The sequence below is a fragment of the Coregonus lavaretus genome (assembly GCF_964263955.1).
Source record: "Coregonus lavaretus genome assembly, chromosome: 37".
Taxonomy (NCBI): Eukaryota; Metazoa; Chordata; class Actinopteri; order Salmoniformes; family Salmonidae; genus Coregonus; species Coregonus lavaretus.
The window spans coordinates 23,861,670-23,878,695 of record NC_140024.1 but is presented as its reverse complement, the minus strand read 5'-3'; the positions used below and the strand labels follow the sequence as shown (position 1 = coordinate 23,878,695).

The window sequence follows — 17,026 nt, the reverse complement described above, 5'->3', positions numbered from 1 at the left end:
CCATACCGTTCAACTCACCGTTACTCTGGTTCTGTGTCTCCGTGTTCCACTCCAGTTATTAATGTGAACAGGCACTAGCCATACAGGCCAAGGCACACAGTCCAACCAGATTAAAACCACAGTGGCGCTTTTATTCCTACGCTTATTCCAAAAGCACTTTTTCCTACTCGTCTCCAAATTAGTCTTCTTATAATCTAGGGAAAAATTGATTGTGGATGAGCGAGGACTAGCCAAGCCTTGGATTCATAGTTTTGCCATAGCTTCATGAAAAGGGCAGAGCTAGGCTTAACTCTGTCTAACTCTGCAGACATTGGCCCTATTTAATGAAAACCGGTAATCAAGCTTTCAAGATAAAATGGAAGATGCATTCGCCCTACACAGAATTCAGGGTTTGAATTAAAACAGTATCCAGTTGTGCTTCTCTTAGTTTCACAGAATCCAAGCATGAATTCTAGCTAGAGTTGAAGTCGGAAGTTTACTTACACTTAGGTTGGAGTCATTAAAACTTGTTTTTCAACCACTCCACAAATGTCTTGTTAACAAACTATAGTTTGGGCAAGTCGGTTAGGACATCTACTTTGTGCATGACAAGTAATTTTTCCAACAATTGTTTACAGACAGATTATTTCACTTATAATTCACTGTATTACAATTCCAGTGGGTCAGAAGTTTACATACACTAAGTTGATTGTGCCTTTAAACAGCTTGGAAAATTCCAGAAAATGTTGTCATGGCTTTAGAAGCTTCTGATAGGCTAATTGACATCATTTGAGTGAATTGGAGGTGTACCTGTGGATATATTTCAAGGCCTACCTTCAAACTCAGTGCCTCTTGATTAACATCATGGGAAAATCAAAAGAAATCAGCCAAGACTTCAGAAAAAAGATTGTAGACCTCCACAAGTCTGGTTCATCCTTGGGAGCAATTTCCAAACGCCTGAAGGTACCATGTGCATCTGTACAAACAATAGTACGCAAGTATAAACACCATCCGACCACGCAGCAGTCATACCGCTCAGGAAGGAGACGCGTTCTGTCTCCTAGAGATGAACGTACTTTGAGGCGAAAAGTGCAAATCAATCCCAGAACAACAGCAAAGGACCTTGTGAAGATGCTGGAGGAAACAGGTACAAAAGTATCTATATCCACAGTAAAACAAGTCCTATATCGACATAACTGAAAGGCCGCTCAGCAAGGAAGAAGCCACTGCTCCAAAACCGCCATTGAAAAGCCAGACTACGGTTTGCAACTGCACATGGGGACAAAGATCGTACTTTTTGGAGAAATGTCCTCTGGTCTGATGAAACAAAAATAGAACTGTTTGCCCATAATGACCATCTTTATGTTTGGAGGAAAAGTTACGTGGATATATTGAAGCAACATCTCAAGACATCAGTCAGGAAGATAAAGCTTGGTCGCAAATGGGTCTTCCAAATGCATACTTCCAAAGTTGTGGCAAAATGGCTTAAGGACAACAAAGTCAAGGTATTGGAGTGGCCATCACAAAGCCCTGACCTCAATCCCATAGAAAATGGAGGCCTACAAACCTGACTCAGTTACACCAGCTCTGTCAGGAGGAATGGGCCAAAATTCACCCAACTTATTGTGGGAAGCTTGTGGAAGGCTACCCGAAACGTTTGACCCAAGTTAAACAATTTAAAAGCAATGCTACCAAATACTAATTGAGTGTATGTAAACATCTGACCCACTGGGAATGTGATGAAATAAATTAAAGCTGAAATAAATAATTATTTATACCATTATTCTGACATTTCACATTCTTAAAAGAAAGTGGTGATCCTAACTGACCTAAGACAGATAATTTTTACTAGGATTAAACGTCAGAAATTGTGAAAAACTGAGTTTAAATGTATTTGGCTAAGGTGTATGTAAACTTCCGACTTCAACTGTAGGTGAAAGAGAGATGTTTTTTTTTTAAATAGCATGGAACTCCTAGATCTGTGGTTATTAATTAATGAATGAATGAATGGCAGCTTGCTTGTCTTCTCTTGTCTCAGAATGGTTAAACCCCTTGTCTAGTCATGTTTCCAAAACAACCGTCCAAAATACACAAACAAAACACAAATAGAATCTTGTATGATGCTTCACCAGAATTCCACAGATCTGGTTCTTTCTCTGCACACCTGGTCACACTGACAGATGCTGATATGAACCACCACCTTCTCACAAACACACACACCTCTATTTGTGAGAGTCAAATACTGGATTGGGCCCCTGTGGCCAGCAAACTGGGCACAATCTGCAGAGATGATTGAAATGGCAGCAGGGTGACACGGTTATTGGATGTCTTTGGACTTTTTGGCCAAAGACATTACACAAAAAAACCTGTATAGCCTAGGTTGTGAGATGTCTTATATACTGGGAAATGTATCGTTTCAGTTTATTAATTCAGTTTCATTTATTGTGTTGTTTATTGTTGTAATGGTGTTTTGTCAAGCTGCATAGTCAACGTACCAAATACCCTTATTTAAACATACACCTTACACATTTATCTGCATTACAAATAAATAGTTATAGGCAGTAATATTACTTGATGTAATAACCTCTTAAATTTCTGAGAAGGTCATTTAGAAATACAATAACAGACAAACATTTAAACTAAGCAGGAAAATATATAGAATATTTGCTTGCTTGTATTACTAATAACTAATTTATTGCATTCACTATATTGCTATTTATGTCTAATTGTTGTACTTTTTAAGTTCTATTCAGTATTATGATCAACATCTCTTGCAGGACCACTAACAAGTTTGTTACAAGTGGAAGAGTTGTACATGCATGCATGGTCAACTTTCTTACAATATGACGTTCCCAATGCTACCAAGTTCTTGGCATTGCTGTTTAAAACCTATTCAATTCGTTTTCTTAAGGCTAATCGATAATAAAATGCATTGATTGGAGCGAATATTTGAAACAAGTAGAGCTGATAGGCAGGTATAATGCATTCTTGCTAAGCTATAGGTGTCTGAATGACTGACAGCTGTGTCCTTTCGTGAGCTACCTATCTTAGCTAATCAGCTGCCAAGCTACTCTTTTGAAATATATTTCTAGCTAGCTACATTATTCTTTATGTTAAAAGCCACATACATTTCAGCATGTGCTGCAGTATTTAAATATATTATTTATACATTATTTAGTACAGTTTTGCAACTTTTTGTGGGAATTAGCTAGTTAGCATGAGGACACAGCTATTTGACAGCTGCTGTCGCGCGCTTGTTTGTTGTGTAGGCTCACGTTCCTAAAACCCCATATTTTAACTGTGTGAAAAGTCCGTGTGTAATTGCATACAAAAATAGAAATAAGACGAATGTTGATGTTTAGGCTACTTATTCTACTTTCTGCAGCCAGAAAATTCCCTAGCTTGTTCACATTAGCTACGCTGTTGCAACCAATGCCGCTTCTGCAATGTTCTTGTTGTTTGCAATGTAATTGCATCTGTGCAGTCTTCTACGTCAAGAGAAGTTTACAGGGTATTCGCGGCAAAGAGAAAATTCTAACCTGCGGGGCCTAGCGACTGCTGTTGGCCGTCCTCTCCGAAGATCAGCCTGAAGTCCAGCTCCTCATTACCAGTGCAGTTTGCAGTAGTCATCGGGGTTGACAGCTCGGCTTCACCCGTCACTCGAACGACGGCTAATGCAAAATAGTATTTTAAATGTCACAACATTTACAGAACTAACGTTAACTGAAACAACAAAACTTGTTTTATTTAGCAAATCAAAATTGTAGCGAGCAATCGACCCGCGTGAACTAGTTTTTCTTCCTTGATTATAAATCCAAAAATTATTCTTCCTCCCCGGCGACGTTTGGTAATAAAATGATCGTTAAACTTTTGATTGTCCTACAGCGAGTCTACTCTTTTGTCCTTGCGAACGTCAAGTTGATTTATCGCAGTTTGGTGTCAACAAGACAGACAAGGTTGTCTGTAAAATTGACTCTCTTCTCTCACTCGAGCGCCTTCTATCCCAACTTTTACTAACTGCGCGTGACAGGGCAGTTCCAGCAGTGACGTCAGCAAACCCCGGTACACAACAGAGCGCACGCACGCTCTGTCTCTCAATTCATCTCAAAGGGCTTTATTGGCATGGGAAACATACAGTATGTTTACATTGCCAAAGCAAGCGAAATATATAATACACAAAAGTGAAATAAACAATCAGAAATGAACAGTAAACATTTATCTCACACACACACGCACAAACACGGATAAGGCTGGCAAGAGCTCCTGGGATATGTAGTTAAATCTCATATTGAAGTTCATTGCGTCAACATGGACAGTGGCAAAGGAAATTATTATTAGGCCTACATTATTATAGCGAATAATAAAGTTATCCAGATGTACAGAACTGCTGTCCTACTCTGATTTAATCAGAATGAAGTGACACTTTATCTGAGATCATCACACATTTTTTTTAATTTTCCTTTTGACCTTTCATGTATAATTTCTCAATCCCTATTTTGAACGTATGTAGGCTCTCATATACTATTGGCCTACATCTCTGCCGGACACAATTACAGTTAAAACGGACCATGCTGGCTTCAATTAACTAAATGTTCTGTGTTCACGTTGCCTATTGGACTGTAGGAATTCAACAGACTGCCCCACGGTCTATGCAATAATTCTGCATGTCGGTGATAAAGTCTGTGACATATGCAATAGAATTTAAATCTGTCCTTATACTAAGTAGGCCATCACACTTTCCTGGAATGCATTGCTTTGGTGATTAGTTCAATATATCCTATACCCTATAGCAGGGATCATCAACTAGATTCAGCCGCGGGCCAATTTTTTCTTGAGCGGATGGTCAGTGGGCCGGAACATAATTATAAATAATTTGTAGACTGCAAATTGACCACAAGAAGCCCAAACAGATATAACATTTGACTTAAACATAATCATTTCAAACCTTGCTTACATTTTTATATGATCACATATACTGTATCTCTCTATTATGCGTGGGAATACTTTGAAACAGATTTCCACAATTAAAATCACGTGGAGCTGATTTGCTGGTGTTGACCAACATAAAAAAGAATAATAATAATAATAATAATAATAATAATAATAATAATAATAATAATAATAATAGCCGAAAACTTGGGAGGGGACAAATAAAACCAACCGCCAGTTGGGGAACCCTGCCCTATAGACTATACAGATATTTTTTCTGGCCTGCAGATCAAATAAACCTTTTGACCCTTTCGTGTTGAGCAGATTTCACAATCCCTTTAAATGTATCACTGCCATCCATTCTGTGCATCATTAGATTAAACCAAATTAGAGACAAACTTCAACCCTTCTCTCTTAACTATATTTTCGTGGCGACAGTCCAGCACTGATTGGGCCGTAATAACACGATGCACTCCTGACCTCTAGAGCCCTCAGTCACCAACAAGTTACAGTGTACACACTGAAATATATATATATATATATTTATATATATATATATATTTATATATATATAATCATAATATCTAATCATATTTATTATATATATATATATATATATATATATACACTTCCAGTACAACAATAAAAGCTACAACAATACAGAGGCTTAGGGAAGGCCCTTAGTGTTGATCCAATATAGTTTTACATGAGTAGATGGCTGGGTCACAGAGGGGCAGAGGTCAAATCTTGATACTATCAGGAGGAACAACTCTCTAAGCAGCTGGATTTACTTCTTATTTATTCTACCATCAGATTTACCCTGCAATAACCAGTTGAATCCCAGTAGTGCCGGTCTCTATCTGAGCTAAAGTTATTGTACTATTTTTGACTGAATCTCTACATTGCACTCTTGAATATATATATATATATAAAACTAAAACAAAAATTGTTATAGTGTGACCCTCAACTTTCATTCACTGTTATCATCTTTAAGCATACATCCAGATAAAGTTAATATATATATATATATATATATATATATATATATATATATATATATATATATATATATAAATATGATTAGATATTATGATTATATATATATATATAAATATATATATATATAAATATATCAGTGTGTACACTGTAACTTGTTGGTGACTGAGGGCTCTAGAGGTCAGGAGTGCATCGTGTTATTACGGCCCAATCAGTGCTGGACTGTCGCCACGAAAATATAGTTAAGAGAGAAGGGTTGAAGGTTGTCTCTAATTTGGTTTAATCTAATGATGCACAGAATGGATGGCAGTGATACATTTAAAGGGATTGTGAAATCTGCTCAACACGAAAGGGTCAAAAGGTTTATTTGATCTGCAGGCCAGAAAAAATATATGTATAGTCTATAGGGCAGGGTTCCCCAACTGGCGGTTGGTTTTATTTGTCCCCTCCCAAGTTTTCGGCTATTATTATTATTATTATTATTTATTTTTAATTTTTTTTATGTTGGTCAACACCAGCAAATCAGCCTTCCCTAAGCCTCTGTATTGTTGTAGCTTTTATTGTTGTACTGGAAGTGCAACAATAAAAGTTTTGTTGGTTATTGGTTAAAGATACTGCAATATAAATATGTAAAACAGGGACATTCTCCTAACATGATCGCACCTCATGGTGCAATACATAGCTACATATTAATTTCTATATCATTCAAATGAATTGCTCAATCAGTAAAAATCATCAGAGAGGTTCAATTACATCATAGAGGTTTAATAACATCAGAGAGATTCAGTAACATCAGAGGTTTAATCACACCAGAGAAGTTTAATCACACCAAAGAGGTTCAATAACACCAGAGAGGTCCAATAATATCATAGAGGACAGTTGAATGTCCCCTCATACTGGATTACATCGTTCAACAATGGAAACCTTTAAGTGCCGAAGTCTGACTCTATATGACATATGCACGCACTAGTTATACTTCAACAGACATCAAAGGGAATTGTCATTTACTGCTCATTTCTCCTCGATAATACATTAAGTACACGAATATGACATTTTAAAACCTACAGAAATCATTAATTGATAACTCTTCTTGGACATTATTCATATCTGGTGGAGTTTAGGGGAATATATTCCAGTAGTGATGCTGGCCTATTTCTGCTCAGTTATGCAACAGTTTCATTGGAAACATACAAACATCCTCTGATAGAGAAAATACTGGTCATATATCAAAAGAGTTAAAAAATAAAAAATCTGCAGATATCTGAGGTGCAATGAGACAGAACACTTGCATACACAAAATCCTCTTATCGAATATTCGTGAAAAATAACATATACAGCAAAGATAAGAAAAAAACAAGAGAATGTTTTTGTTTGACGTATGTGGGCGTACAGACGCTGAAGTTCACACATGCATGCGAAAGCAATGTCACATTTCCTGTGGTCTAAATTTCCAAGCAAAAGCACTCGCTACATGTAACCCTCATTGACATTCACTGTATGCCATCACCTGGCGAAATTGAATTCCATCACAAAATATACTTGTTTGAGATCATACTAATAAAACTGCTATCGATATGTTACCTTGACAGTCCATGGTTGAGTTAATTTTGAAATGACAGTTGAATTCTAAAGACAATTCGGTGTTGAAGCATAACCCTCTGCTTTGATACGTTAGGCAACAAACTAATCAGTGCTTTTTAGAGCTGCAATATTGATATTATTGGGAAATTATCGCATTTATATAGGATAAGGGTGTTATGTACAAAGTTGCTATGTGACCAAAATAGAGAAATAACATGATTTACTAACCGAAGTTCTCTGATCTTATTTCAAAAAAGTTATTTTGGATGTTCAGTTTTAATACACCATATTCAAAAAAATATTCCAATAAGATTTATTAAGTGAATAACAGATTTAGCACTTGCCTACCTCACAACATGTCCTACACTGTAAACACTGATTTGTATGCATTCTCTTTTGTATGGTAGGTTATTATTTGTTTTATTGACGTCTGCATGAGTACAATGCTGTTAGAGCATGTCTCCAGACCCACTACTTGTTGCTGCTTAATTCAGGTTACATGTGTGCCTCTTATCTTCTCAGATGACCTTTAAAGGGAGAAGATAAAGAACACAATGTACACAAATTGTGTGGGAGGGTGTGGATGTGGTTAACGATATTAAGTTCTCGTAAAGAAAGTTGTGAGGGAAAAAAGAAACCCTCTACCCCCTCACTTGTCCTGTGTTTGAGAGAGGTGTGTGTCGCTCTCTTTCAAGGATTGAGGCTTGAGCTTCTGCACAGCATAGCACACTGAACTTCAATACATCACCTTGACTGACATGCGCCATAATATGGCTTAAATATTGACTGTTATTATTATATTGCACAAGAATCTGTCCGAATTCCTCACAAGATGAGGAATGAGGCCTATTTCTAACTTTCCAAATATCGGAGAAGACAGGATTATTTGAGATGTATTTTATCTGAATTCTAAATTATTTTCTTTAGGCCTACTTGTTTTATTCAAATACAAAACCACAAGAAAGCAAATGACAACAATGTATCTATTTAATATTGGAACATAACTGAACTGAGTATAACAGTAAAAGGCATTTTGATTGAACACCTAAGTGAAAATAGCTACATGTAGACGCCTATTCATCATGCAAAAGAATACCGGGAAAATTGGCAGAGAAATTGGCACTAAAATTCTGAAGAAGATCTAGTGTAAAATGCATACACAGGATAGGTATCGAGTGGAGCATTTGACAGGTTTTGTGGTTTACGGGTTTGACTTACTGGTCTTCATCCTTGATGTATGCTGCCCTCCACTGTTTACTGAAAGAACAACAACAAAACCAATCAAGACCCAACATTATTCGCCTCTCCTCACTGCTCACTTCTTTCCCGTAGTTCTCTCTAATACTGTCAAAGCTCTTCTATTTTTCCTATTTTTTTTCCACCAGTACTGTTCTGGATAGCAATGTCAGGGTTTTGCCCAATGCTTGAACTAACAGTCAACACGTGACACCCTATTACTGGCAGCGTACATGTGATCTGACGCCTCAGGAAATCAATCAGACAACCGTTCATTCAGAGCATGGGAACTGTGCCTGATGAGGGATCAATACTGGTGACAGATCAGTGATTACTGAACCACAGAGATCATCAGAGGCAATCTTCATCATCAGGTCCAGGGTGAATAGAGCTGTGAGCTCATCACGTGGGTTGTACTCTCACATTGGCTTTGATCTACATGGTCCCGTGTAGCTCAGTTGGTAGAGCATGGCGCTTGCAACGCCAGGATTGTGGGTTCGATTCCCACGGGGGGCCAGTATGAAAAAATAATAAAAAAATGTATGCACTAACTGTAAGGACCAGTGCCCAGTCTGCTAAATGACAAAAATGGAAATGTAAAATCTAGGTTGGAGAGAAGTTCAATAACTGTATGACTTCCTTGTTTTTTTTTTGTGTGCAAGTCTATTCTATTTGATGAAGTATGTTCTTTTAGGTCGGCAGGCTCAAAGAAGACCTGACTGGGCACTGGTCCTGGAAGTCACCACAAAGTTATCACAAAATATAGATTTTATTATAAATTAATATAAAATAGTTCAAACAGGTATGGGCTGGGGATTTAGAATGCCAAAAAAGGTCCACAGGTGTCGGTGGCTCTTCAGTACAATAGGCTACAATAACGATTTAGTACATGTATCATAATGGCACAGCACGGATACAAGCACATAAAACTAGTCTAACACACATACAAACACAGCAACATTTTACAATACTAGTAAGGATCAATTTCAAAATGGTCTGAAGACAGATACATGCATAATTGAATTTAACAATTAACCCAGTATTGAAACACAATAATTACTTGGCTGGCTGTCTCCAATCCACACAGCCAAACTCAAGTTGTCCTCAAGTACAATAATACATTAACACAACACAGAGAATATAACACTGATCCCACTGTGGATGGAAGTTGGCCCATATATTCTACCCTGTTCCATTCTAGTACTACACGGGTAGCCGACATGTACTATTAAAAAACTTTCCATAATGTACATAACATCTAACATACTTTCTAAACAGAAAAATGTCATAAAAACAACAACTGGAGAGCAATGATTTTTAAATGTCCATTCTATATATTGTATTTCTATCTGGGCTACCGTTCTATTCAATCTGCAACGCGTCATCTCCTGCGACGGATCAGCAGACTCGACGTCATCATTATTCACCACCGACGCATGTGAAATTTAATGTTTGAAATTAAACGAAAAATACAGTCCGGTAAAAACATATATAATCCAATATATCTTGTTCTCTAAAGCATTTGATAAATTCACGGTATACACTATAATGAAATACAGCAGAAACTGTATTGTCTATTTGTTTGTGAAGACGTGCACCAGCTGATTCCTCCTACCTAACGTAAGCTAGCTAATTTACCAACAGAATGCAGTCTGTGAAGGTCGGCTACTCAGTGTTGTCTACGTTGATATCAAAACACAACTACTCGTCCTCGGGTCATTTCAGAGCAGTAGCATGTATTCATGGTACAATGAGTTCAGCCTGTGGTGCTCATCCCATGTCAACCACAGCACAACCTGTGGTCATTCGTATTCCCAGACACATGCAGGAGCAGGTAGAAAATGTGAAGCAGGTGAGAAGCAAGAACAAAGTCAACACCATCAAGGCTGGCAAGCTCCTAATCAAAAGCAAGAACCCAGAACTGAATCAGTCTGCAGGCTACACACTTGGGAAATTTGAGCAGCCCCATCTCTCCTCCAAAGGATGGAAACACAACAAATCATTTGGCGACTACTTCACGGTTAACAACACTCAGAGCACTCCACCCTTTGTCACAGAAATCCAGGATGAGGAGGGTGACAAAGCCAAAGAGAAGAGTAAACCTATTACATTTCACAACCTTCACCTCTGCCCGGACTTAGTGGAGACTTTGGGCAAGGACAACATAACTCACCCTACAACCGTTCAACTACAAACCATCCCCAAGCTCCTGAAAGGCTATAACATCCTGTGCGCAGCTGAGACGGGCAGTGGCAAAACCCTGAGCTACCTCTTGCCCATCATTCACAAACTACAGGCTGAGAAAGCAACAGATTCCGAGTCTATAGAGACCACACCCAGGACTCGCTCTGTTATCCTTGTCCCCTCTAGAGAACTCGCTGACCAGGTCTCTGCTGTGGCCAGGAGCCTGTGTGGCCCATTCGGGCTGATGGTGAAGACAGTGGGAGGTGGGAGAGGTGTGGGCAACATCAAGCTGGCCTTCACCAAGGGTCCCCCGGATGTGTTGGTGGCCACACCCGGTGCCCTCGTCAAGGCCCTGCGGAGACGCTACCTAGACCTGGGGGAGCTGAGCTTCATGGTGGTGGATGAGGCAGACACCATGTTTGATCCCAGCTTCTCTGGCATGCTGGAGAGCATCCTGGTCCAGATCCGCGTGGCCAGCGACCCCTCAGAGACCCGGGGCCCCGGCCCAACCCACAAGGCCCAGCTGGTGGTGGTGGGGGCCACGTTCCCCGGAGGGGTCGGAGAGGTTCTCAGCCAGGTCATTATCATTCTGTTATTATTCCCCTTTTCCTACATTGTCTGCGTCCCAAACTCCCTATAGACCCTACTCCCTATACTATAGTGCACTACCACATAGGACTCTGGTCACAGGTTGTGCATATTCCTGCCTCATTATGTAAAATGCACATTAAAATGAGACTGACTTGTTGTTATAGGTGACGGACCTGGGCAGCATGGTGACCATCAAGAGCAAGAATCTTCACTTCCTCATGCCACATGTAAAACAGACCTTCCTGAAGGTATTTCCAACTTATTATTATTGTTTTCATTGGTTTGGTATTAGTATTGCTTTGTTTCTTTGGTGTTCTTCTATATTGTAAAGTGTCTATATATAAAGCTATGTATAAAACCCATGTACTAGTACCTACAGTTGAAGGCGGAAGTTTACATACACTTAGGTTGGAGTCATTAAAACTCGTTTTTCAACCACTCCACACATTTCTTGTTAACAAACTATAGTTTTGGGCAAGTCGGTTAGGACATCTACTTTGTGCATGACACAAGTACATTTTCCAACAATTGTTTACAGACAGATTATTTCACTTATAATTCACTGTATCACAATTCCAGTGGGTCAGAAGTTTACATACACTAAGTTGACTGTGCCTTTAAACAGCTTGGAAAATTCCAGAAAATGATGTCATGGCTTTAGAAGCTTCTGATAGGCTAATTGACATCATTTGAGTCAATTGGAGGTGTACCTGTGGATGTATTTCAAGGCCTACCTTCAAACTCAGTGCCTCTTTGCTTGACATCATGGGAAAATCAAAAGAAATCAGCCAAGACTTCAGAAAAAAGATTGTGGACCTCCACAAGTCTGCTTCAACCTTGGGAGCAATTTCCAAACGCCTGAAGGTACCATGTGCATCTGTACAAACAATAGTACGTAAGTATAAACACCATCGGACCACGCAGCCGTCATACCGCTCAGGAAGGAGACGCGTTCTGTCTCCTAGAGATGAACTTACTTTGGTGCGAAAAGTGCAAATCAATCCCAGAACAACATCAAAGGACCCTGTGAAGATGCTGGAGGAAACGGGAACAAAAGTATTTATATCCACAGTAAAACGAGGCCTATATTGACATAACCTGAAAGGCCGCTCAGCAAGGAAGAAGTCACTGCTCCAAAACCACCATAAAAAAGCCAGACTATGGTTTGCAACTGCACATGGGGACAAAGATCGTACTTTTTGGAGAAATGTCCTCTGGTCTGATGAAACAAAAATAGAACTGTTTGCCCATAAGGACCATAGTTATGTCATGGACAATGACCCCAAGCATACTTCCAAAGCTGTGGCAAAATGGCTTAAGGACAACAAAGTCAAGGTATTTGAGTGGCCATCACAAAGCCCTGACCTCAATCCTATAGAAGATTTGTGGGCAGAACTGAAAAGGCGTGTGCGAGCAAGGAGGCCTACAAACCTGACTCAGTTACACCAGCTCTGTCAGGAGGAATGGGACAAAATTCACCCAACTTATTGTGGGAAGCTTGTGGAAGGCTACCTGAAACGTTTGACCCAAGTTAAACAATTTAAAGGCAATTCTACCAAATACTAATTGAGTGTATGTAAACTTCTGACTTACTGGGAATGTGATGAAAGAAATAAAAGCTGAAATAAATCATTCTCTCTACTATTATTCTGACATTTCACATTCTTAAAATAAAGTGGTGATCCTAACTGACCTAAAACAGGGAATGTTTCCTATGATTAAATGTCAGGAATTGTGAAAAACGGAGTTTAAATGTATTTGGCTAAGGTGTATGTAAACTTCCGACTTCAACTGTATGTATTTATAGTAGAGCTGTGAAAGTGAATCCGTTAACTCAATTTATTGTAATTTTAGTGCACACTTATTTTTCTATAGGGATTATTTGCATTGTCTGAAAGCATAAAAAATGCAGAATCTATACAGCTAAAAACAACAATGCGATATCAAAACAAGTTGACATTGACGTTAAAGAAAGAGTTCTTCATCAATTTGTCAGATTTTGCTTAGCGTTACTTTGGACGAAATGAAGACGTCAATATTCTGTAATGCTTTTTGTATAAAAAAATATTACAGCTGAATTTCTGAATTTTCGATTAATCGAGATTCATCACAGCAAATCCTGTGATTTAACTTGATTAAAAAAAAAAAAAATTGACAGAATACTGTAAATTACATTAGTAAATTATATAGTATTAAATGAGTTAGTATAATTGATAGAATATAATTTATAGTATACTATATATAACAAATCTATATTATTCAATATTAAGGTGAGGGGAGCTGACAAGCTTCTGGAGCTTCACCAAGCCCTGAAGACAGCAGAGCAGGACAAGGCTGGGGTGTTGGTGTTCTGTAACCGGGCTCCTACAGTCAACTGGCTGGGCTACTCCCTGGAGGACATGGGGCTGAGACATGTCCGACTGCAGGGGGAGATGCCTGCCTCCCTCCGGGCCGGAATCTTCCACTCCTTCCAGAAGGGACAGGTGAGAGGAGACGAGATTATACTTTGTCTGCTTGCGCAGTTGCAAATTGCTTATCAAACTCCATGTGACAATATCTATGTCCACATTGTGTGACAAGCTCCATGTCACACAATAAAGAAACACTTTAAAAAGACACCCAGTAAAAATAACACGTCATTAACAACATACACGTTATAGGCGACGTTTCACATTCCATCCCTATAGGTGGACGTGCTGATCTGTACCGACATCGCTTCCCGAGGATTGGACACCCAGAAGGTCCGTCTGGTGGTCAACTACGACTTCCCAGAATCCCACACGGACTACATCCACCGGGCGGGGCGGGTGGGCCGTGCAGGGAGCGTGGAGGATGGGGAGGTGCTCAGCTTCGTCACCCACCCCTGGGACGTGGAGTTGGTGCAGAAGATTGAGACGGCAGCCCGGAGGAGGACAAGTCTGCCTGGGATGGAGTCGGCCATCAGGAAGCCTGAGCCCAAAGCATCCGAAGAGGAGGAGGAGGAAGAGGGGTTGCCCTACTAGCGGGTCTGCCAAGTATTAGGATATTACCAAAGCAGAACTGACTTGGTCTCAGAGAGACCTTAATGTTTGATTAATTTGTTCAGTAAAACGATTGCATCCATGATAGCCCAAACCATCTGTGTGAGACTGAGTCCTTTGACCTTTTTAGCTGCCATATCATGTTTGAGACTGGAACTATGATCTGACTTCTCTTTTTAACCCAGATGGTTACAGCATGTCTTTCCAAAGAGGAAGTGTCTTTGGGAATGTACTAAAATCATACCCTCTTACAAGCAGCAGGTGTGCCACACATGTTTGCACTTCTCATGTGGAACCACGAGGTGTCAGTATTTACTTTATTTTACATGTCATACAGCAGTCATACATATAACCAGAGAAGAGCTATGGACAAATATAGCCTTATTTTAATACTCACCCACATGCGGCAAGCCCTTCATTTATGGAATTTAACTCAGCCATGCTAACTTGTTTTGGTAAAACATAGGTTAAAGAATCTAAAAAAACATTTAGAACAAGTATGGAATACCGAAGTTACTTTTCCTTCCCGAAATGAAAATAATTTCCTTAAAAGAACGATTAACTCATAGAACCTTTCATGTATCTGGTAGGGAGCCACTGAGACAGCAGTGCTAATCTCTTATCAATAACCACAGGTAGACCTACATTAGCATGTTACATTTTGGAAAGCGGTCTTCACTCTGTTTCCGCTTTTTTTGTGTGTAATACAGAAGCACCGCATTAAAAAACCCATATGTAGCAATTTCCATTCATCTACAGTCAAGTTGGATTCAGGCCCTAGCCTTGAAGTTTACCCCATTGATGCCTGCGGTTACTTGTTTTAGAGGAAGCAACATGTTTGAACATGAAAATGTGTCAGAGTGAAAATAAATATCTTTGTGAGATCTGGTTTCAAAGGAAATTGTTTTCCTTTTCTTAATACCCTGCTATTATGTAAATGTTCCTCTATATTTTCTCACTTATTGAGTTAGCCTAATTGCACCAAATATAACATCACCAGGGTGCTGTATAATAGACATATACCGGTAGACATCATTGCGCTGTACACATCCAGACTGAGTGAGATTATTTAGCTGTTTAGGAGTATAAATATAAACGCAACATATAATGTGTTGGTCCCATGTTTCATGAGCTGATGTGATCATTACACAGGTGCACCTTGTGCTGGGGACAATAAAAGGCCACTCTAAAATGTGCAAGTGTTGAGGGAGAAATTGGCATGCTGACTGGACCTATTGCCAGGATTGGTATAGGCAAATGCTTACATTTTTATGTCATGTTTATTTTATGAATTTATATTTCAGTCAATACAAAACATGAACTAAATTCATAAAATAAACATGAAATAAAAATGTACAAACCTCTCTGGTTATATAGCCTAATTTCAATTAATGGTCACCCAACCCAGATGATATCAAATGACATAGACTATTTGAATACCAAAGCATTCCAGCAAATTATAGTCATTATAGTCATTACCCAAAACCATCGTTATTAACGTTGCACTTGAAAACGCTTGTAAACTAACGCCTGACCACTCGTAGAACAGCTAAGTGCGTCGAGATGCTTTTTGCCCTATCCCGTCACTTTATACACAGAAGATATCTGCTAAACATTATTCCTATCTCTCCGCTGATAACTTCAGAACAAAGTTAAATACAAATACAAAGTTGCCAATGTCTTTGCAATTGATAAAATCAAGCGACGTATAAAACGATGCTTCAAATGAAAATCGAGATGACTGCATTATAATGTAAACAGTAGGCTAAGCCTATTTCAATCATATTGAAACACATTTCATGTTCAGTCAATTGAGTTATATTTGGATACTTGTAGGCTACTGTCTGTAATTTGTCTCAATATATTTCATGATGTGTAGCCTAACGTGCGCAATGATGTGCCAAATCGTTGATTTCGTATTTTTTTGTTGTAAGCGTTAGAATACGCCGCCTCAATATTTGCAGCCGTAGGTGGTAATATCTCTCTTGGAGTTGATCCGTCGTCAGTATTGTGAAATAATTGTAATGTTAAGGAAATATTTGAATGTAGGAAGCTGATCCGAGAGCAGCGCTCCCCTTCTTTCGATCCTATCATTATCGACACATGCTCCAACGACTCACTTAGCGACAGTTATCCCTCTGTGTGATGTTTTGGGAAACGCATGTTACATCTTCGGCCGTTGTCGGAAAGATGCATCGTTAAAACACTCGTAAGCTTAAATTCCATCGCTATTGGAAACCGGGCCCTGGTCTTCATATATTATGTTTCATTACTATGCCCCTGCTTGTGGTACAATGGCGAGGTCTCTCTCAGCTCATATCCCTTAATGGACTTCAAAGCTGTTTTGACTAAATGGAACACAACTACGGGCAGAAGTGACTACAAAGCCCGGAAGGTCCCTCTTTTATGACGTTTTCCGCGTTCCCAGCGCTATCCCTTACGCCCCGCTACCTCCTCCCCCTGTACCTTCCCCCTCCCTGCTACACCAACCACCACTACTGTTCACTATT

At 39.2% G+C, this 17,026-nt stretch overlaps 2 protein-coding genes across 4 annotated transcripts in view; one reads left to right on the top strand and one right to left on the bottom strand.

Annotated features, from left to right (window-relative positions):
* Positions 1 to 3,965, bottom strand: part of LOC311111690 (nuclear factor of activated T-cells, cytoplasmic 3-like) — a 56,968-nt gene extending 53,003 nt beyond the window's left edge. For both annotated transcript variants that reach the window (XM_084154483.1, XM_084154482.1), the window contains exon 1: positions 3,519 to 3,965. In XM_084154483.1, coding sequence (XP_084010609.1) covers positions 3,519 to 3,609 — 91 coding nt within the window. In that variant the 5' untranslated portion in view covers positions 3,610 to 3,965. The remainder of the gene's footprint in view (positions 1 to 3,518) is intronic.
* A 6,165-nt stretch (positions 3,966 to 10,130) lies between these two features.
* LOC311111135 (putative ATP-dependent RNA helicase DDX28) lies at positions 10,131 to 15,409 on the top strand. Of its 2 annotated transcripts, none has more exons than XM_084153823.1 (4): positions 10,131 to 11,482; positions 11,661 to 11,744; positions 13,767 to 13,979; positions 14,184 to 15,409. In XM_084153823.1, the coding sequence occupies exons 1-4, from the start codon at positions 10,367 to 10,369 to the stop codon at positions 14,496 to 14,498; spliced, it is 1,728 nt and encodes a 575-aa protein (XP_084009949.1). In that variant the 5' UTR covers positions 10,131 to 10,366; the 3' UTR covers positions 14,499 to 15,409. The 2 variants fall into 2 exon arrangements, with proteins under 2 accessions (XP_084009949.1, XP_084009950.1); XM_084153824.1 differs by having other exon boundaries at positions 10,153 to 11,482; positions 14,157 to 15,399.
* The last annotated feature ends 1,617 nt before the right edge of the window (positions 15,410 to 17,026 follow it).

Coding starts and splice junctions, on each gene's coding strand:
- LOC311111135 (XM_084153823.1), top strand. CDS start 10,367: ATGCAGTCTGTGAAGGTCGGCTACTCAGTGTTGTCTACGTTGATATCA. Junction 11,483..11,660: donor TCGGAGAGGTTCTCAGCCAG/GTCATTATCATT, acceptor TTGTTGTTATAG/GTGACGGACCTGGGCAGCAT. Junction 11,745..13,766: donor TAAAACAGACCTTCCTGAAG/GTATTTCCAACT, acceptor TTCAATATTAAG/GTGAGGGGAGCTGACAAGCT.